The sequence below is a fragment of the Octopus bimaculoides genome, chromosome 23 (assembly GCF_046866305.1).
Source record: "Octopus bimaculoides isolate indiv1 chromosome 23, ASM4686630v1, whole genome shotgun sequence".
In the NCBI taxonomy this organism is placed as follows: domain Eukaryota; kingdom Metazoa; phylum Mollusca; class Cephalopoda; order Octopoda; family Octopodidae; genus Octopus; species Octopus bimaculoides.
This window is the reverse complement of record NC_142950.1, coordinates 11702043-11725824: the sequence shown is the minus strand read 5'-3', so window position 1 is coordinate 11725824 and position 23782 is coordinate 11702043. Positions and strand designations below refer to the sequence as shown.

Below are 23782 nucleotides of genomic sequence, written 5' to 3'. Positions count from 1 at the left end.
AACTCTTAATCCCTATCTAATTCCTCACTCATACTTGAATATCACAACCATTTAATTATATTCGTGTGTGTATGAGTGCATGCATATGTGCGTGTATATGTATGTGTGTGTGTATGCGTGTATGTATGTATGTATGTGTGAATGTATGTATGCAAGGTGTATATACCTGCGTGTACAGGGGCGATAATACACACAGATGCACGTATATATGGATATGCATGTGTACATATACATATAAATACGAGTTGTATATGTAGATATTGATATGTATAAATATCTATATAAATATATATATACATGTCTAATATATGCATCTGTGTACATCTTCACGTATATACTTTCTTCTACTACTAAGCACTGACCTGTCCGACCACCTAATCTATATTCCTAAATTCTTCATTCCATTCTACTACTCCCCTCTCTACCCCATCACTTAAACTCCATCACTACATAACTGACTCTCCTTTACTCTTTATACCTCTCTCTCTCTATCACCCCCGTTCCTTCTATCTTTTTACACTCTAATACCTTTCTCTCTCTATCACCCTCATCTCCCCATTTCTACTTTCAAATTATCTTGACTGACCACTAACTGGTACACTTACCCTTGTTATCTCTCTCCTTGTTTTTCTTTTTTCTTTATACCTCTCTTCCTATTTTTACTTCTCTTTTCTTTATTCCTCTCTTCCTGTTTTCGATTTTACCTTACAAATACATTCCCTACTTTTAGGTCACTTTAAATAAAACCCTTGATTCAATAGTACTGTGTACAAACCCTATACTTGGAATGACCAATTTTAAATGCCATTGGAACTTACTCATAAGGTACTGGAATCTTATATGTATACCATTCTGCCTAAATAATGGATCTACAGAGCCAATATCCCTGCATGTCTCACATCTATTTTCATTCCTCCACTTCACTCTCTATTTCATATCTTATCTAAATTAACTATTGCTTAACCATCTTCTCACACCGTCTCCGATGAAGGGATATAATAAACATCCTGGAAACAGCTGTAAGACCTATTTATAAATGTTCTAAAATCTTCACAGCCTTTTTTTTTTTTTTTTTATCTCATTCTGAAAAAATTTTTTTATATATACACACGCTGATATATGACCTACGTTGCATTCCTTATTCGCATAATCACCGAACCTGGAGCTTAACTATAGTCTATCCATAGCACTTACTCAGCATTACCTGACACCATTACCTCTCATAACCCCTCTCTCTCTCTCCATATATATATATATATATATATATATATATATATATATATATATATAGAGAGAGAGAGAGAGAGAGAGAGAGAGAGTCCAACCCATGCCAACATGGACAACGGATGCTAAATAAGGATGATGATATACACAGACGTATGCATACATGTACAGCCACACATGCGTACACATACATGCAAGTATTAATGTATATTAGCATAATCAAAAGATAAAAAACAACAACAATCATTTACTGATATAAGAATTCAATACTGGTATAGGAGGAGGAGTCATGTTTATTATAAAAAGCAGTTCAACTGTGCCTTCATAGTTTTCCCATCTCAAGGCTTGTTCAAACAGTGAGCAAAAGACACATACTTTCACACATACACCCAAATATGTAAGCATGTATATCTCACATCGTATTCGATAACTGGGCTATGACCATGCAGAGGCATCGCCGTCACAAGTTGTAATTGAATATATGGGTTCCCTGTATTTTGTCTCCTTTTTATTTTAGCACCCTGGTAAGGAGGAGTAGTAAAAGTGAATGAACACCTCTTGGTGTGTATTTATATATATATATAAAGCTATATACATACATATATATATACATATATATATATATTATATATACATTTGTATATGTATATATATACATATTTATATATAGAATGTTATATATACCTATGTGTATATATATATATATATATATATATATATATATATATATATATATATATATATATATATATATATATATACCTATGTGTATATATATATATATGTATATAATGTTATGCATATATGTGTATACATATATATGTATATGTATATGTATATCTATATATCTCTATATATATATGAAGAAAGAGCGAAAGAATAAGAGAAGTAAAGAGAAGTAGAGAGGGAGAAGGGGAGAGAGAGAGACACACACAAAAAGTGAAGGAAAGAAAGAAAAAGATAAACTGAGAGAGAAAGAGAGACGACAAAATCATAAAATTTAAAATCCTTTTTTCAATAATAAGTAAGAACTTGCAGTTGTGTTAGAATTTTGAATTTTCTGGTATACATTGGTTACACCCTTTGGTGGTGCTAGTATAGGAGGTTCGGCATCCACAATGTTAAATGTTCTTACATTTCCAAATATATTGAGAAAGAGCAGTGAAATTCATTTCCTCTTTGGATCTTGATGAATGTACTTGCTAGTTATGTGTTTCAATTCCACGGATTGTCTAGGATTATATGTGGATATATAAAAATATAAAAAGACTTTAGTGATACAATGCACACCCACAGATATGTGTGTGTGTGTCTACTTATGTATGTACATATATACGTATATATATATACACACATGTATATATATATTTGTAATTGTGATTATATTTCATGCACTTGCGTATTGATACATATGTGTGCACATTTAATATATATCCATGTTTACACAGATGAATGTGTATTTATATATACACAGATATTCCATACATTTCGTGTAGTCCATAATATACATGTATTATATATAATATTTATGTCTTTACGTTTTCTCTTTCTCGATGTATGTGTGTGTATATATATATATATATATATATATATATATGATCTTATATAGGATGGTTATTTAAGTTTCATTTAATTTCATGCCGATTGTCCAAAAGAAAAGCAAAAATTTGGTTAGCTTGGCATTCAGCAAATGTGGCTACAAGTGAAGGTGTGTGAGGAAATAATAATAATTAAAAAATGAAACTATGGAGATGATATGTGAGATTGTATAAATGCATGTGATATCATAGATATTTTAAAATCAAATTAAAGCCCTTGGACTAGATATTTGCAAGAAGCAACACCTCGATGTATCAACAAAAATATCCCTTTTCATAGATGAAAATATGTACATGAAATTGCATGTGGAAAGAAGAAAATGCATATTTACTGTTGTGAATGCAAGTAAGTTATAAATCTTAAATGCACGCATGTCAATCTGACAAGAAAGACGTCAAATAAGGGTTGAGACTGGTTTGGCAGATTATGTCACTGTTTTAGAATATATTTATCCATGTAAGTGCATGTTCTAAATATTTCATTACTGGTATTTAAGCTGCTTCCAGAGCCATTTCTTTCTTGTTTTTGATTTTCTTTTAATAAAAATGTGCGCTTTCTGTTGTGCAAAGCCTGCATTTCTTTGATCCATTGACATATGGCTTTGATCTTGAGTGCATGTAACTGCATGAAACTTAACATGAAATTATGAGCCTTAAGTAACCATTCTATGCTCTGAGTGTTGTATAAATATCAAGGAATGAGTCCTTTTGCTGACAATTATACATATGTATGTATGTATGTATATAATTTTCAGCAAAAGAAATCATTCCTTGGTATTTATACAACACTCAGAGTTGTGTGTGTGGTTATATATATATATATATATATATATATATATATATATTCAGGTGAATATGGTACTTAAGTTTAGGTACCAGAATTAAGTATGGTATTATCCATACCGTTTCAAAATAAGGTGATTAAAGTCAAAATAAGCAACAAGGATATCCAAAGTTAATGCAGTACGATCGTTTCATGCAACTCCATTTACTTAAGAAATGTGAACATTACATCAAATATAAAATGCACAGCAATCCTCAGCTGCACAAAGACATAGAAATATAATGAAATTACATTTAAACAGAAGGACATATTTTTATAACAACATCTAAACTCTCCAAGTAGAACGAAGGAATACAAAAAGCCATTTTATATTTGATGCATTTTATATTTGATGTATTAACTTTGGATATCCTTGTTGCTTATTTTGAGTTTAATCACCTTATATATGTATATATATATATATTCGGTGTGAATGGTTTTTTATTACAGCACTGTGATTTACAATCCTGCAAATAATAATAATAGTATTTCTATATAAGCTGAAAGCTCATGGCGATCACCGTGCAATGACTCTTTTTTTTACTCTTTTACTTGTTTCAGTCATTTGACTGTGGCCATGCTGGAGCACCACCTTTAGTCAAGCAAATCGACCCCAGGACTTATTCTTTGGAAGCCTAGTACTTATTCTATCAGTCTCTTTTGCTGAACCGCTAAGTTACGGGGACGTAAACACACCACCATTGGTTGTTAAGCGATGTTGGGGGGACAAACACAGACACACAAACATATACACACATATACATATACATATATATACATATATACGACGGGCTTCTTTCAGTTTCCGTCTACCAAATCCACTCACAAGGCTTTGGTCGGCCCGAGGCTATAGTAGAAGACACTTGCCCAAGGTGCCATGCAGTGGGACTGAACCCGGAACCATGTGGTTGGTAAGCAAGCTACTTACCACACAGCCACTCCTACGAAAATAGTTTAATAAAGGGGCATATAAGTCCTCAACAAAAAAAAAGAAGGCTTTCCTATCCACGTGGAATGCGAACCCACATCTCTTTGTTAACACGACCAAGTGTGTTACTTCTACACCAGCGAATCAACCTTCCCCTTTCCATCAAATTTAAGAACTATATATTTGTTTGTATTTATTTTTATGTAAACAAACTTTCTATATGCTTTCGGTTGTTTACAAAAAGTCAAATACGAACGAATATATAGTTCTTAAATTTGAAAGACAAGGGGGACACTGATTTGTTGGTGTAAAGGTAACACAGTCGCGTTAACAAAGCGATGTGGGTTCGACTCCCAGGTGGATAGGAAAGCTTTTTTTTCTGTCGAGGGCTTATATGTCCCTTTATTAGACTATTTTCCTTAGTCATTGCATGGTGATCGCCATAAGCCTTAAGCTTGTATAAAAATACTGTATATATATGAGTGTGTGTGTGTGTATATGTTTATTACAATTGAATCTTTCCAAAAGGATTCCGTCATTCTGTTTTTAATATTTTTTTTACATAGTTAATAAATTTTAATTTAAGAAGACCTTTCTTCACACACACACACACACACTCACACACCATATTATACACATGCACACACACACATATATATATATACATACATATATATAGATACATATATATATATATATATATATATATATATATATATATATATATATATATATATATATATATACTTACATATATATATATATATATATATATATATATATATATATATATATAAAATCATAAATATATAGGGATTAGCAGAAAACCTGCTTCTCCAACATCCTGAGAATTCAGAAACAGCAGCCAAAGAACTACTGATTCTAAAACTACAAATTTTTCTCTAATTGATAGCGATATTCATGGTACACACAGAACTAAAGACTGTCTTTAGTTCTGTGTGTACCATGAATATCGCTATCAATTAGAGAAAAATTTATAGTTTTAGAATCAGTAGTTCTTTGGCTGCTGTTTCTGAATTCTCAGTATGTTGGAGAAGCAGGTTTTCTGCTAATCCCTATATATTTATGGTTATAAATGGCTTTACCGAAAAGGTTTTTTCATACTGAGCTACCCGGCATAATTGTTAATTATTAATTTTATTACTAATTGACAATTCCCTGCCCTGTATATATATATATATATATATATATATATGCGGAGTAGATGGAACAGGGACAACTGAAGAAGGGAAATATTCTTTATGTTGCATGTCCCGTTTCTCTGTTTGTTTTTTTCCGTTGTTCAAAAAAAAGTTTGTTTTCTCTCTTCGTTTTTATGTTTTCGTTTCTCATTGTGTTTAACGTTTTTTGTGATGTCCTGTACCCACATATGCATGTATGCATACATATAGATATAGGTATGTACATATATGTATGGATATATGCATATATCTATATATTATTTATGTTATATATATATATATATATATATATATATATATATATATATACATATATATACATATATATATATATATATATATATATATATATACATATGTATATGTATGTATAAAGAATAGATAAATGCTGTTAAGCACAATGCATATCTCTAAAGCAGAAATATAATGCACATTATGAGTGTAAAATGACTTCATAATTCAGGATGTAATCCGCGTTTGTGTGAATTGCGAGCTATCACACATTATATCCCATTGATTATATATATATATCTTAGTTTTCGTCCTGTATATCTTTGTATGAATTCTCAACCGAGACAAAGAAATTCTCAAAGAAATCACAAAGATACTCAAACGTCGGTCTCATCTCTGCTTTTTGTCGCCAGCATCCTTGCAAAAGACTGTTTAGAGAACTGGGACAGTTTGGTGGTGCTTTCATACGATATCCTTTTTGTAGTGCTTGGATCGTCTCAGCATTGGACATTCCTGAAAGCAGCAAGAAGTGAAAAGATGATAACAGTGCTGGTAGTGGCTGTGATGAAAATGATGATAGCTATGTTTTTTTGGTGGTGTTGTTGTTGTTGTTGTTGTTGGTGATGGCGTCAGCGGTGGTGGTGGTGGCGATGGTGATGGTGATGATGAGGATGACTGCAATGGCAATGATGATGATGATGATGATGATGATGATGATGATGATGATGATGATAGCAATGTTTTTTGGTATTGTTGTTGTTGTTGGTGGTGGTAGTAGTGGCGGCGGCAGCGGTGGTGGTGGAGGTGATAATGATGACAGTGGAGGCAAGGATATTCTTTTCTACTCTAGGCACAAGGCCTGAAATTTTTGGGGAGGTGGCCAGTCGATTAGATCGACCCCTGTATACAACTGGTACTTAATTTATCGACCCCGAAAGGATGAAAGGCAAAGTTGACCTCGGCGGAATTTGAACTCAGGACGTAAAGACAGACGAAATACCGCTAAGCATTTCGCCCGGGAGTGCTAACGTTTCTGGTGGTGGTGGTGGTGGCGGTGGTGGTAGTTGTGTGAGTGAAAGTGTATAATTAATGGTGGTAGTGGTTGAAGTGTAGGCTATAGTATCATACCTGTTTCTGCTTCTCTTATCTCTTTCTCCCTTTGTCTCTCTCATTCACTCTTTCTCTCTCTCCCTCCCTCTCACTTTCATCTCTCTCTCTCTCTACTCCCAGCCTCTCTAACTCCCTCCCTCCCAATCTTTTATCCCTCCCGCTTCTTCTCCCACTCTTTCTCTCCTCCCTTTCTCTTTCCCTAACTACAACATCCCTCCCACTCTCTCATTCTACTCATCATTCTCTACCTCTACCAAACATCTTTATTTCTTTCTTTCTTCCTCCCTTCCTTTCCTCCCTCCCTCCCACCGTTTCTTTCTTTCTTTCATTCTTCCTTCCTTCCTTTCTTTCCTCCCTCCCACCGTTTCTTTCTTTCTTTCTTTCTTTCCTCCCTCCCTCCCTCCCACCGTTTCTTTCATTCTTCCTTCCTTCCTCCCTTTCTTTCCTCCCTCCCTCCCTCCCACCTTTTCTTTCTTTCTTTCATTCTTCCTTCCTTCCTTTCTTTCTTTCTTTCCTCCCTCCCTCCCACCGTTTCTTTCTTCCTTCCTTTCTTCCTTTCTTTCCTCCCTCCTTCCCTCCCTCCCACCCACCGTTTCTTTCTTTCATTCTTCCTTTCTTCCTTTCTTTCCTCCCTCCCACCCACCGTTTCTTTCTTTCTTTCATTCTTCCTTTCTTCCTCCCTTTCTTTCCTCCCTCCCTCCCACCCACCGTTTCTTTCATTCTTCCTTCCTTCCTTTCTTCCTTCCTTTCTTCCTTCCTCCCTTTCTTTCTTTCTTTCCTACCTCCCTCCCTCCCACCGTTTCTTTCTTTCATTCTTCCTTCCTTCCTTTCTTCCTCCCTTTCTTTCTTTCTTTTACTCACCAGGGTATGGAACGCCTCCATACGTCAGTATTTCCATCATCAGAATGCCAAATGACCAGACGTCAGATTTTGTCGTAAATACTGACTTCATTATAGCTTCAGGTGCTGTCCACTTCACAGGGAATTTACTGCCTACAACGGTACAAAAGCATACATAAGGGATATATAATACACACACACATACACACACACAGATACACTCACTCACACACACACACATAAATATTAAATGATTGATACCAATGTGCACCTAGCAATTCCTGGCGTAGATCCAGCAACAAAAGCGCAGTAACACGGATGATGCCGAAAGGCAGAACTATAGAAGTCCCTAAAGTGACAAAGGGTACTAGTTAGCACCAGCATCGCTAGAAATAAGAGTAAAAACAACTCTTAGCCAAGATAAAGCATTTATCTTAGGACTGACAAGGAAGGCAAGCGCCCTCCAGCATCTGGGGGCATAGCCTGATATATGGGTTGTCTTTGTGTCTGTGTTTGTCCACAACCACTGCTTGACCACTGCTTGACAATCGGAGTTGATGTTTATGTTCCCGTAACGTAGGGAGTTCGACAAAACAGATCGATATAATAACTGCCAGACTTTAAAAAAAGTATTGGAGTCGATTCATTCGACTAAAATGTTTCAAGGTGGTGCTCCAGTAAGGCCACAGGCTAACGACTGAAACAAGTATATAAGATATGTATGTATGTATGAGTGAATATATATATATATATATATATATATATATATATATATATATATATATATATATATAACGTGAGAGAGTTAGGGGTTGAGGGTTCAACCCACTAAGGGATAGTATCTATCCAGTATACTGCTGGGAGGGTACCCAATTATTGCTACATTGGTGCTATCCTAGGTGCAATCAATGGGAGCGGGTAAAAGTGGAGGTTTTACCCAAAATTTGTGTAACAATTAGAAAATGGAGGATAATATGCTGAACCCAACTACTTGCAGACGGTGTATCCCGTTGAATTCATTAATTTAATTCATAGCAATACATACACATAATTTGCTTCACCATATACCGAAGTTCAAAAATAGCAGCTAAAAAAGCTGAGACTCCAACAGATAGCATTACTTGTAACTCACAAAGGCAAAAACAAGAAGAAAAAAACAATGAAAACTAACCATTCCGAAGTTAATCGTAGACGCGTTTCTGGATTATGAGTGATAAATACTCAATTTCCTTCATCAATACGATATTCCAGTAGTAAATTCGACCATGCTAGCAAACTGTGCATGCATGAACGAGTGAACATTCTACATCGACACAAACCTGAAAGCATAACCGAATCTACCTCGGCCAGCCAGCCCACTATCCTTCCTTCAAGAAATTACCATGTGCGCGACAAGCAATACCGCAGAGAATCTGCGTTTACTAACAGGGAGTGAATAATTATTACAAATTAAAACGGTAAAGGTTTATCAATTTATTAATTTATTAATAAATCAACAATTAATAATTTTTACCAAGCCCTTCGGTATGTAAGCACCATTATCGGTGGAGAACTTATTTAAAAGTTCATATACATTTATAAACATAATTAAGGGATCAGCAAATATTTGCTTCACCATCTGTTGGAGTCTCAGCTTTTTTAGCTGCTATTTCTGAACTTCGGTATATGGTGAAGCAAATATTTGCTGATCCCTTAATTATGTTTATAAATGTATATGAACTTTTAAATAAGTTCTCCACCGATAATGGTGCTTACATACCGAAGGGCTTGGTAAAAATTATTAATTGTTGATTTATTAATAAATTAATAAATTGATAAACCTTTACCCTTTTAATTTGTAATAATTATATATATATATATATATATATATATATATATATATATATATATATATATATATATATATATATATATATATATATATATATATATATATATATATATATATATATATATATATATATATATATATATATATATATATATATATATATATATATATATATATATATATATATATATATATATATATATATATATATATATATATAGGCGTAGGAGTGGCTGTGTGGTAAGTAGCTTGCCTATGAACCACATGGTCCTGGGTTCAGTCTCACTGCGTGGCACCTTGGGCAAGTGTCTTCTACTATAGCCTCGGGCTGACCAAAGCCTTCTGAGTGGATTTGGTAGACGGAAACTGAAAGAAGCCCGTCGTATATATGTATATATATGTGTGTGTGTTTGCGTGTCTGTGTTTGTCCCCCAACATCGCAACCGATGCTGGTGTGTTTACGTCCCCGTAACTTAGCGGTTCGGCAAAAGAGACTGATAGAATAAGTACTAGGCTTACAAAGAATAAGTCCTGGGGTCGATTTGCTCGACTAAAGGCGGTGCTCCAGCATGGCCGCAGTCAAATGACTGAAACAAGTAAAAGAGTAAACAGTACAAGAGTATATATATATATTCATATATATATATATATATATATATATATATGTGTGTGTGTGTGTGTGTGTGTGTGTGAATATACTTACATACGAGTGAGTAGACAAAAGAAAGAAGGGCACTGAACACAGTTACATGTATAGATCAAAACAGTTTGATTCAGACTCCTTGGTACTCTGAGTTTCAAGCGTATAGCTAGTCTTCGGTCATTGACTAGCCACACACATGAAACTCAAAGGAGTCTGAATCAAACTGTTTTGATCTCTCTCTCTCTCTCTCTCTCTCTCTCTCTCTCTCTCTCTCTCTGTATATATATATATATATATATATATTAGAAAAAATAATAATCAGGTACTCAGATGTCTGGATGGTTGTATATTTACAGATTTTTATTCATATGTCACATGTTTTATAAATTAGCGCTTTCACCTAGTCTTGTAGGCTTATCAAATTTGATAAGCCTACAAGACTAGGTGAAAGCGCTAATTTATAAAACATGTGACATATGAATAAAAATCTGTAAATATACAACCATCCAGACATCTGAGTACCTGATTATTATTTTTTCTAATATATAGTTCCTATACATCACCTCCAAACCTTCCAATATATATATATATAACTGCTATATCTGACCTTGCTGGGAATTATATTCGTCATCCACAATCAATCTGGCTAACCCAAAATCAGCAATTTTCACCACGTGCTCTTCACCAACAAGAATATTTCTAGCAGCTAAATCACGATGTATGAGGTTGTTATGCTCAAGGTAGGACATCCCGGATGCAATCTGTGTATAACAGAAAAGAAGTATAAAGGAAGTTTAAAGAGGATATTGCATAAAATAACTTTAGATTTAATTAAATACGTATTTTTGTCTATTTATGGGTTCTTTAAAAAGAGTAACATAAACCACTACAAAGAAAATAATAGAAACATGTTCGTGATGTACATTTTTCAAAATATAAACATTGCGTAATATGAAATAAAATACATAGAATATATGCAATTAAATATGTTATATAAAACCTCTCAATTTGTACATTAAACACGCACTAATATGCACGCATACGTATATACATAAATACAAACATATATACACTCATACACATATGTATATATACTTACACACACATATGTATATATACTAACACACACATATGTAGTATATATACTTACACACATACACACTATATATATATATATATCAATATATAAACATAAATATATGTGTATATATATATATATATATATATATATATATATATATATATATATATATATATGTGTATGTATATATGTATATATAGAAATAGAGATAGATAGAGAGATAGGGAGAGAGAGAATGAGAGAGAGAGAGTGAGAGGTTTTATACAAACATACATGTATGCATTCATACACATGTATACTTGTACGCACACAGAGAACATTTGATGTATGTACTTACACATACACATGCGCATATACAATATACATTTCTCTATATAAAGATACATGTTCGTGTCTATATATGTATATATAGAATTTACTACACGTGTATAAGGGATGACCACTAGGTGGACATCCAATATGCTAGAAAGAGGTCATCAACGACCTAACCACAAAGAAAAATAATGTTCTCCAGAAAAATTTCGCAAAAACACCAGAACAGGACAAAATGAGATATATACAGAATGCTGATGAGAACACGGATGTTGTTACGTAAGTAAAACGTTAATGTTCGAAACTGCAGTCCATAGATAATTCTTTATTCTGTATATTTCTCATTTTGTTCTGTTCTGGAGAACATTATTTTTCTTTGTGGTTGGGTCGTTGATGACCTCTTTCTAGCATATTGGATGTCCACCTAGTGGTCATCCCTTATACACGTGTAGTATAATTTTTTCTGAATTTTCAGATTTTTTTATATGCTAGGCCACTGGGTTTTAAATTAAATTGATATTCAATTTATCACCCTATCTATATAAATAATATGTATATATAGACATAGATACAGAGAGCGAGAGAGAGAGAGAGAGAGAGAGTTATACATATATACTAACATACATACATGCATATATACATATAAACATACATATATGCATATATATGCATATATATATGCACACATATATATACATACATATGTATGTGTGTACACATATGTGTATGTGCGTGTATGTGGGTATGTGGACGTTTGAGTGTATGTGTATACATATATTCACGCATACGACCTCCCTTCCTTCGCGCTCTACTCACCTGGGCTGCCATATGTATAAGTTCTTCAAAGCTTAACGCTTCCCCTGTAGGTGAACGCAAGTAAGACAGCAGACTTCCGTTGCACATAAATTCAGTGACAATGAGAATGGGCTCGCCCACTGAACACACGGCATAGAGGAGGACTAGGTTCTTGTGTTTGCATCTTTTCATTATTTTGGACTCTTCTAGAAAGCTGTCGGCTGACATTGAACCGGGTTTTAAGGTTTTCACTGCAACTGTGATACTGTTTTTCCAGAGACCTTGGGAATAATGAAAGAACAGATTAAAATCATAACATTATACGCACATACAAAAAAGTTGATATATATATATATATATATATATATATTCCGTAACAATTTATTTGAAGAGAGTAGAAATTGAAAGAAAAGAAAGCGAAAAGGACAGAGAGAAAGAAGGTGAAAGATATTCGTAGGTGTATATGAAATAGACGTGTGTGTGTGTGTGTGCGCGTGTGTGTGAGAGAGAGAAAGAGAAAGAGAGTGATGGAGTGAGTGAAGGTGTGTGTCGTGATGATTGATGTCTTTTAAGGTACACACACATAGAAAATGTGACGTCGTCGTATAAAATGTTTACGATAGTTGATTTATGGAAAAGACTATAATGGAAATTAAGTTTAATTTGTAGCCGAAATAGTACTGAATCTTTTGATACCCCATACGTCAAAATCGGTAACTCGGTTTTGGAATGCACAAGGAATATACGTTGTTGTTGTTATTATTATTATTATTATTATTATTATTATTATTGAGTGAGAAAGCAGTGCATGCCATCAAAGTGACACTGGGGTAAAATATATGAAGCCCAGTATACCCATCATGACTACCCATCTGATAAGGGTACACCAGGCACATGCATCACAACCATATGTGCGCGACATGGTGATCTCATATCAAGATAAACTGCGCATGACCTCGCAGGTGGGGCCCAGAGCATGACCTCGCAGGTGGAGCCCAACATGATCTCGCAGGTGGGGCTCAGTTGTTACTATTATTATCATCATTATTATTATTATTTTTTGTGTTGTTGTTGATGTTGTTGTTGCCTTGTATTGCTTTTACACTTACCTTTTCGTACCTCACCAAACTGTCCGCTACCAAGTACACCGAGAAGTTGTATATCTTCTCGAGGTATTTCCCATTGATCACGCAACTCCTTGGACAAATCCGAAAGGACGGGTTTACTTTTCACACATGGGGTTGTCAATGACTGGAATATTCCATCCGATGATGCTTTTGTTTTTTGAAAAATATGAAGAGAAAAGAAGAAAAAAATTAGAAATAGAAGAGAAAATTAAAAAAACCCCAAATACGAACAAATAAAAATCAATGTACTGATCAATTTATAGAAGGATTTAAGGTTCAGGAGGGTGGAAAATTTGATTGAATTAACCCGTAGTATATTATTGGTACATGATTAGCGAAACAAAGGGGTCCCTCAAAGAAGTTACACCTTGCTAGAAATAGCAGCCAAGCTTACCTTCAGTTTTTCCTTAAATATGAAAAGAAAACGTTGTATGAAGTAGTCCTAGATATACCACAAAAAAAAAAGAAAAACACCAAAATACAAAACAAAACAAAAAGAAATTGATGGTCACGGCTGAAACGCCTTTGATTATAGGTCTACTCAACCATGACTAATCAGGAATTAAACAACTGCAGCAACCTGTATTTGTTATATTAGCTCTTGCATTATTTGTACTAAAAGATGTAAAGGGAGGTAATTGAACTTGGATTCGTAACATACGCAGGCACAATGTTAATGGCATGTATAGGGATGATGGTTGCAATGGATTAAATCCAACTCGCCTGTTTCCAAATATTATTTATGAATATCATTTTATATTACTATTCGTGTTTTGTGCTTACGAAACTAAATAATGACAATGCAAATAATTAATAACATATCTACAAATATGTATTCTAAATAACATATTCAGCACCTTTATCTTTCAGCTGTACACACAATTGCACACCTACCTACCTACCTACCTACCTACCCATACATACATACATACAGGCATGCATATATATATATATCGTTTACTCTTTTACTTGTTTCAGTTATTTGACTGCGGCCATGCTGGAGCACCACCTTTTAGTCGAGCAAATCGACCCCAGGACTTATTCTTTGTAAGCCTAGTACTTATTCTATCAGTCTCTTTTGCCGAACCGCTAAGTTACGGGGACGTAAATACACTAGCATCTGTTATCAAGCGATGCTGGGGGACAAACACAGACACACAAACACAAACACACACACACACACACACACACACACACACACACACACACACACACACACACACACACACACACACATTATATATATACGACGGGCTTCTTTCAGTTTCCGTCTACCAAATCCACTCAAGGCTTTGGTCGGCCCGAGGCTATTGTAGAAGACACTTGCCCAAGTTGCCACGCAGTGGGACTGAACCCGGGACCATGTGGTTCGTAAGCAAGCTACTTACCACACAGCCACTCCTACGCACACACACACACACACACACACACACACACACACACACACACACATATATATATATATGAGAATGCAATCTAGCATGATAACGTGCCTGAAAATCCAGGAAAAACACCAGTGTGGAGTGTATAATAGTAATCAGTTAAACTTCAGGAGAAATGAAAAGCAAACAAGATTTAATTCCACGTGTTTATAACTGTTTCATAATTCACTTTTAGTTACATCATTGATTCTGGTTTTTGAAGGTGCATACACATTGTATACACTTCACATACGCTTTACATACATATATGTGTATATCTATATATGTACACATACAATTATTCAGTTACATAATGAGGTTACCAAATAGAATTATTCTTCAGAACATATTCAGGACTCCATTGCTTTGTCTCAAATGCACAAAGTAAAAATCATCTCGTTTCATATTTGATTGGTAAATTGGAAAATATTTTAAAGAAATATCCTATAAACAAGCTGCCCTTTAAAAAATAGAAACACTAACAGTAAAAAAATTGCCTTGTTATTTTTCTCGTTTTTCATTATCATATTCCTCCTCCTCCTCCTCCTCCTCCTCCTCCTCCTCCTCCTCCTCCTCCTCCTCCTCCTCCTCCTCCTCCTCCTCCTCCACCTCCTCCTTGGAAACTGCTCCTAATGCTCCAATTACTTACCTCATGTCCCATAACTTTCCTATTTCGCTCCGCAGTGGCTGGTATTTCTCAATCTCTTCTGTTTCCTTACATATCACCCTCGAATCGTCCGGCATTGCAGCATCTATTTTCTTTGGTTCTTTTTCATCTTTATGGATGATCACGATATCTGGTCGTCTCGCCTCAATACTTTGTCGCAATGCATGTTAAAATCCCGAGTATTTTGTAATGTTCGTTTTCCATTACTCCCTCTGGCTTGTATACATACCATTGTTCGGCTATCTCGAGGTTTGCTTTACCGCAAAACAGCCAGTGGACATATCTGGCCACATTGTCGTATCTCCTTTTGTATTCACGTTGTGCGAGCTTACAGCCCTCACTAACAATATGCCTTATACTTTCTCCCTTCGCAGAGCACATCCTACACTGTAGCTAGTGAGTGCTTTTATCAATGTGATATTTGGAATAGTTTGTTCTGAAAGCTTGTTCTTGAGGGCTGCACACCAATGCCTTAGTGGGCCCTTTTAAGTCTCCTTTCTGCAGTCATTGCAATGTTCTTTTCCTATCAATCTCATCTTTATTCTTCAAGAACTGACTGAGCATTTTCGTGTCCTGCCAAATTTTCTTCATCTGCTCTCTCTGGTCTTTCTTAAATTGTGTTGGATCTACAGCTTCGTTCATTTTTAAGGTTCCTTGCATTTTCACTGCTTCAATCATTTCTTCTTTACTACCCTTGACATACCAAGCCAGGCTATTCTCCTCTTACCATACACAACCTTCACAACACACTAATCCCCGTTCTCCTTTCCTCTTTACATAAACCTTGACACATCACTCTTGGGGTTTTGTTCCTTGTTTATTGTCACTAATTTACGTGTTCTCCGGGCTATCACTTGTAATTCATGCTTCTTCCAAGGTACTATTCCTGTCCCATATCTCATCAAAGTAACAGCCCACCTGTTAATTGCTCTAATCTTATAGCGGCCATTTAGCTTTGATTGGAGCGCAAGCCGAGTTCTTCTCAAAAGCTCTTTCCTGCACATTTCTTTCATCTTGTGTTCATTCATCTTATCTCTTTCGATGATAACCAGGTACTTATATCCTTCCTCTCCGACTTCCTTTATAGTTTCACCACTTTCCAGCTTGATCCCATGGCTTTTACTGATTTTCCCTCTTTTGAGAATCATTACATCACATTTCTCGATCCCAAATTCCATGCCAATATCTTTGCTAATCATCGGCACAGTTACCGTCAAACTCTCAATTTCTTTCTCGGTCTTAGCGAATAGTTTTAGGTCATCCATAAACCACAGGTTGTTTACTTTCACCCTGCCTAGCATGTACCCCACACGCATCTCTCTTAAAACGCTAGTTAGTGGCAGTATGCAGAAAACAAATAGGAGAGGCGACAGACTGCCCCCTTGAAAATTATCATTATTATTGTTGCTGTTGCTGTTGTTGTTGTTGTTGTTGCTGTTATTATTATTATCATTATTATTATTATTGTTCAGTAGTTTTATTTTTATAACGTGCTTTCACTTCACTACCGTGCGCAGCTCTGTGTGCCTTGGGTATGTGCTGTAGTTTGCTGTGATGCTCTTATGGTTACTGTATTGAAAGTGTTTTGCGTAGGATGTGTGCAGTGCCCATTATTATTATTATTATTATTATTATTATTATTATTATTATTATTATTATTATTATTATTATTATTATATTTTAGACATCTCCTTACCTGAATAATGTTTAATAAGACCTTCAAGAGAGTCAAAAACTCTTCGTTCGTTGATCCAGAATCGTTCGTTCCTGCTCATAATTTTGTAATGTTTAACAAAGTTATCGTTAACCTCTTTACTGACAATAGACAGAGCAAAACTACCTGGAAATAATCAAAGATGGAACGTATAAGTCATTTATTATTATTATTATTACTATTTGTTTGAAGAAGAAATGGAAGAAAACTAAAAAAAAAAGAATTTTGCTGGTGGCAATAAAAATGTTTTATAAATAGACAACAACAAATGTAAGTGCCATTAAGTGTTTTGTCCGACGCGCTAACGATTCTGCCAGCTTAGAGCAAAGTTAAATATCAGTTTGAATCGAATTCAGAAACGTCAATAAGAGCGAGTAAATAGCACAAACTAGTTTTGGCGATGCTCTACCAATTTCATTGATTACTGGCAAACTTTTTCATGTCGTAGACGACAGATGAGGGTTCTGAAATTTCTTGTTGAACAACCATGAGACGGTGGTGAGTGGGATCTAGGAATAAGGCCTTAGTGCCAAGGGGGCAGCAGCCCCCAAAAGTTTGGGAACCACTTGTTTAGAGTAATGGGTCTCAACCGGGATTCATATGGCCCTCGGGGATCCCTATAAAATCTTGTTAAAAATTATTCTGCAACAATCTGATTATATTTCTACAAAACAAAATATTTAAGCATTTTTATACAATTCCTAATAATATTTAATTATAAATATATAATAAATGTGTTTTTAGACATCGAATGCCGATGAGAGTCGCCACCCCCGAGTAAAATAGAAATCAAAGGGGTCAATAGGCAAAAATGGTTGAGAATCAAATGTTTGCGCTTTACATTAGGTCACTCCCTCCATCAAATTGTAGTGGTTGCAAAGCAACGTGAGAACACAATGCATCACCTCGTCCAGGGATCGAAAGTACGGTCTTGCAATCGTGAGTGTGACATTCTAACCACTAGACCACGCGCCTTCCCTAACAGTAATATCGCAAGCCGTTAAAATAGCTGATTGGGTAGACTGATGAAATTGGATGACCGGATGGAAGGAAGAGAAATTGAAGATCTAATGAGGGCCCCACCACACGGTTACCTGATATGCTAGAAATAATAACCTAATTCCTTCCAATCTTTTAACTGTTTCAGAAGAAGAACACGCTATATAAAGTCATGTTAAGTATACAAAAAGATAGTACGATCAAGATTGATCTGGAGGTTGACAACAACAAAAGATCGGTGGTTCGCATCATTTTCTCTCAAATTGCTCAGTCTGCCTAACTGTAAATAGGTACAAGAGAGTACATCTATCCGCTTTTATTACCGATTCATTCACCATCAATCCAGGATGATTGATCCGTAATAACACCGGTTGGCGATCTGTCAAAGATTCTGCATGGACCGCAAAAGCACGCCCCAGCGACCATCCACAATGCTCAGGACAATTTGGAGTCTCGGAGTGAGACGTATTTCCCCCTCATGTCCTGTTATCCATTTACCACTATTTTATTTAACATGATGGGATCTTTTTGGTTTGACGGGCAACATTTTTCATTTATGTTTTATGTAGTGCTTTTGGTACCGAAACACTTTCAAACTTCGTATACTTGTATATTTTGTATTATAGAACAGATAAAAAATTTTGTATTCGAAGTTATTTCATCTAAAAAGTTGTCGTATTTCGGTAATTTCAACCAATCACTGACGTCTATTAAGGTGAAAACAATTACTGCCGTAAGAATGTAAACAACATTTCTAACGGTTGTAACTGTATTCAGCTGAATAGACGTCAGTGATTGGTTGAAATTACAGAAATACGACAACTTTAACATGAAATAACTTATTAAGAACTAATTTTTGTTAAGAAGGCTAAGAGAAAAAGTTGTTTTATATGACACATTCTACCAGTATCCCAAGTTTGAAAGTGTTTCGTTAAGAAAACAAGTGTTGCCCGTCAAACCAAAAAGATCCACATGATGTTTTTTTTTGGAAAAACAAAACAGCTGTGATAAATGAAGACAGATATATTCGCTTAGGTTTGGTCAACAGAAAACAATAGAATAGAATAGACTAGAATAGAATAATAAAAACGAATAAAAAAGTAGAATAACAGAATAACGAACTTACCTTGCTCCTTGTCTCTTTGTCTTATCAAGAACATGCCTGATGTAGTCTCTTTTGCTAATAATAGCATTTCGGCCTCCTTACGGTTTATGGTACCGAAGTACCATCTGTCCAATAGAAACAAAGAGATGGATAGACAGACAGCGAGAAAAAGAGAGAAAGAAAGAGTGAGTGAGATGAAAAATGCAAAAACGAACGGAAACCGAATAAAAATAATATTTGTAAATAGCAAAGGGCCACGGCCCGTCTCCTCCTCCTCCTCCTCCTCCTCCTCCTCCTCCTCCTCCTCCTCCTCCTCCTCCTCCTCCTTCTTCCTACCTTCTCCTTCCTCCTTCTCCTTCTCCTTCCTCCTTCTCCTTCTCCTTCCTCCTCCCTTCTCCTTCCTTCTTGCTTCTCTTCCTTTGTCCTCCTTCCTCTCCCCCGTCCTTCTCCTCCTCCGTCCCTCTCCTCCTCCTCTTTTTCCTCCCTTTCCTCCTCCTCCTTTTCCTCCCCCTCTTCCTCCTCCTTTCCTCCCCTCTTCTTCCTCCCCATTCCATCTTCCTCCTCCCCATTCCATCTTCCTCCCCCTCCTCACATCCCCTCATCCCATCCCATCCTTTCCCTCAGTTCCTCCCCTCCCCCATCCTCCCCTCCTTCTCCCTCCCCCTCCTTTCTACTTTGGGTCTCTCCATTTCCTTACTCTGAATCATCCAATTTGCTAATTTGGTTCTTCCAATTCCTTCCTCTGGACTTTTCAATTCTCTTTTCGAGATTTCTAATTTCCCTACTATGGATCTCCTTACTCCACGACCCTCCTACCACCTTAGTTTGGATTTTCTACCTCCTCATTCTGGATCTTTCTATTTCCATATCCTGGATCTCCTAATTTCTTTGGTCTAAATCCCTCAATTTCTCTTTGGATTTCCCTTCACCCTACTCTAGGCCACTTCATTTCCATATTCTGGATCTCTTCCTTATCTCTTTATTCTAGATGCTAAATTTCTTATCCCCGAACCTCTTCATGCCCTGATCCCTAATTTTAAATCATCCTATCTTGGGCATCCTAATATGTTTACTTTCGATTTCTCCCTTCCCATGTTCCAGATATTTCTATCCCTTTTCTCAGGATTTTTCCATTTTCATCTTCCAGATTACCCCTTCTTCTTACTTCATATCTCTGGATCGCTCTAGATATCCCCATTTCATTCCGGATCACTCTTCCCCTTACTCTATGCCACTCCAGATCCATATTCTTGATCATTCCCTCTTACTCCTGTTCCCTCCATCTCATTACACTGGATAACCTACAGTTTTCACTCTAAATCATCACATTTTCATTCTTTAGATCGTTCCATTTCTTTTCTCTGGATCAAAGCTAACTTTCTTTCCGCCATAATAACCCCCACAAAAAACAAACAAACAAAACAACCATGTAAACGAAATAGAAAATATAAAACTGTTTTGACTTACGGTTTGGTTTCCAAGGAGTCGGCGATGGTAATATAATTGTAAGGAACAAATCCTTCTTCCCCTGTCGTATTGTGGCGTACATACCACCATTCCGCGTCGCTGGATTGCAAAGAAAAAAAAAACAGTCGTTAGCTCTTAGGAGTCAAAAGTCATTAAGTTTGGTTTCTGACTAACACCAGCTTTACGGTGAAGGGCTTAAGTCCGAAACGTTATACTTTTGATTGGCGCGAGGAGTGATAAAACTGAACTATGATAGTATAGCACTGAACTGAGTAAGTATGATACTAAACTATGGTAGTATGGCATTGAGCTATGTTAGTATAGTACTGAACTAAAATATTATGGTGCTGAAGTATAATAGTTTTGCGCTAGATTATGAGAGTATGGTACTGAACTATATTTGGAGAATACTATTATGGAGCTGAATTATGATCATCAGTATGAAGGGCCTTTCTAAATCTTTAAAATATATATAAAAGATCCTCATATTTTTCATCTTTTAGATTCCTGTAAAACCAACCTCTGGTGACCTTACGTGTAGTTTTACATACAACACATTTAACAACAACGACGACGACGACGAAAACAACAACAACAACAACGTTTGTGTACAGAATTCGTTTAAGGTAAGTGTTTCAAATGGTGCAGATTAATCCCAATCGTTTGCAGGTCTATTTTGAAATAAGAGGACCTTTGGCATGAACCATTTTTAATTAAGAGGACATACATGGAAATATTATGTGATGGAACCATACGTCGCTCTCTGTTAAAAGCTATTACTGAGACGTCATAGGAAAGAAGATAATGTATTGAAACCTTGCCGTAGCTGTGGAGGTTTTCCTTGTGATTTCTAAGGGTCAAATGGAAGCAACCTTCGCAGGCGCATGCAACGCGATCTCTTTCATGGGGAGAAGTAGAGGAAATGGTATAAACCAAGCAAGTATGTCATGATTGTTTATATAGCAAGTTTTGGTTTAAATTGGACAGTTAGAAGCAAGATAATTATTTGTTTCTGCCTAGCTTCTACAAACTGAACATAATATGTAGTCTACGTTTCAAAATCTACTCCAATGTCTGTGTATATTTTGTAGTTCAAGGGGTCAAAGGATTGATTTAATTTTATCTTCTCTCGCAATCAGAACACCTTCGAGCTTAACTAGGAGTCCTCGGCTTCTAAGCCATTGTTAAGAGTTTCCTTGGCCACTTCCTCAACTGCTTCCACTTTGCCCCTTCTCTTTGAGTGTTGCCATATCGTTATTTTAATTGATGAAAGTTCGAGACAAATAAGAGATTTACCTTTTGTCGATCATGGTCATCTTGTCGTTCTTCTGGAAACTGAGTTCATTGTTTCGTCCTGTGTAGTCGTAGAGTCCAATGAGGACTTCACCTCCCGCATTATTTGTAGTCTCTGTCGGATAATAATGATAATAATAATAATAATAATAATAATAATAATAATAATAATAATAATAATACTGGAAATAGAGGTAACTCGAATGTGGAATCTAAAAACAGAAACAATTCCTATTATAGTAGGTGCCTTAGGTATAATAAAAAATATTCAGACAAATACATAACAAAAACACCAGGACTTACAAATATATATAGGCATACAGAAAATTGCACTACTGGGCACTGCACACATCCTACGCAAAACACTTTCAATACAGTAACCATAAGAACACCATAGCATATAGCCAAGGCACACAGAGCTGCACTCGGTAGTGAAGTGAAAGCACGTTATAAAAATAAAACTACTGAATAATAATAATATTTCAAAACGATTAATGTAACTCTTCACAAAGGGAAATAAACAATACGAAGAGCACGATGCGATTGCAATACATATTTTATTGGTTGAACGATATTTAGACAGCTAGCGTGACTTTGCGGAGTTCAAAATGAAAAGTGATGGAATGACATCATCAGTTTTCAAATTTCAAGTTTACAACTAGGTGCAGGAGTGGCTGCGTGGTAAGTAGCCTGCTTACCAACCACATGGTTCCGGGTTCAGTCCCACTGCGTGGCACCTTGGGCAAGTGTCTTCTATTATAGCCTCGGGCCGACCAAAGCCTTGTGAGTGGATTTGGTAGACGGAAACTGAAAGAAGCCCGTCGTATATATGTATATATATATGTGTGCTTGTGTGTCTTGACAACCGATGCTGGTGTGGTTACTTCGCCGTAACTTAGCGGTTCGGCAAAAAGAGACCGATAGAATAAGTACTAGGCTTACAAAGAATAAGTCCTGGGGTCGATTTTCTCGACTAAAGGCGGTGCTCCAGCATGGCCGCAGTCAAATGATTGAAACAAGTAAAAGAGTAAAAGAGTAACTGGTAAAAAGAAAAAGAAAGAAAAAAAACGAAAAGGCAAGAAAAAAGAAGAATATTTAATCAAACAGTTTTGTGTAAATATAATGAACGTCTGCCATTTTATTCATTCCATCAAGGCGTGATGCTAATAACCTGCAAACATAATTCTCCTCATGCATTTTGAATTCTGAAAGTGTAGCAGATTCAGAATATTTTCTGAGAATATGCACTTTCAAGTTTTTTCAAAATTGCAGCCGTTTGATGCAAAATGTTGGGCAAGTTTTGTCGAGCTACTCTTATTGCGCCTGACGTCATATCTGTGCCCATTGAATCTTTTGTTTAATTGTTCTGTT

General features: G+C 35.8%; 1 protein-coding gene across 2 annotated transcripts in view; it reads right to left on the bottom strand.

The window, feature by feature from the left end:
- Nucleotides 1-1470: 1470 nt before the first annotated feature.
- The window catches only part of LOC106869883 (tyrosine-protein kinase fynb), a 58791-nt gene continuing 36479 nt past the window's right edge, over nt 1471-23782 (bottom strand). For both annotated transcript variants that reach the window (XM_089340694.1, XM_089340695.1), the window contains exons 3-11: nt 22415-22526; nt 21119-21217; nt 19673-19776; nt 17530-17673; nt 13728-13892; nt 12640-12899; nt 11038-11191; nt 7978-8109; nt 1471-6519 (exon numbers count right to left, since the gene is read on the bottom strand). In XM_089340694.1, the coding sequence (XP_089196820.1) occupies nt 6308-6519; nt 7978-8109; nt 11038-11191; nt 12640-12899; nt 13728-13892; nt 17530-17673; nt 19673-19776; nt 21119-21217; nt 22415-22526 (1382 nt within the window). In that variant the 3' untranslated portion in view covers nt 1471-6307. The remainder of the gene's footprint in view (nt 6520-7977; nt 8110-11037; nt 11192-12639; nt 12900-13727; nt 13893-17529; nt 17674-19672; nt 19777-21118; nt 21218-22414; nt 22527-23782) is intronic.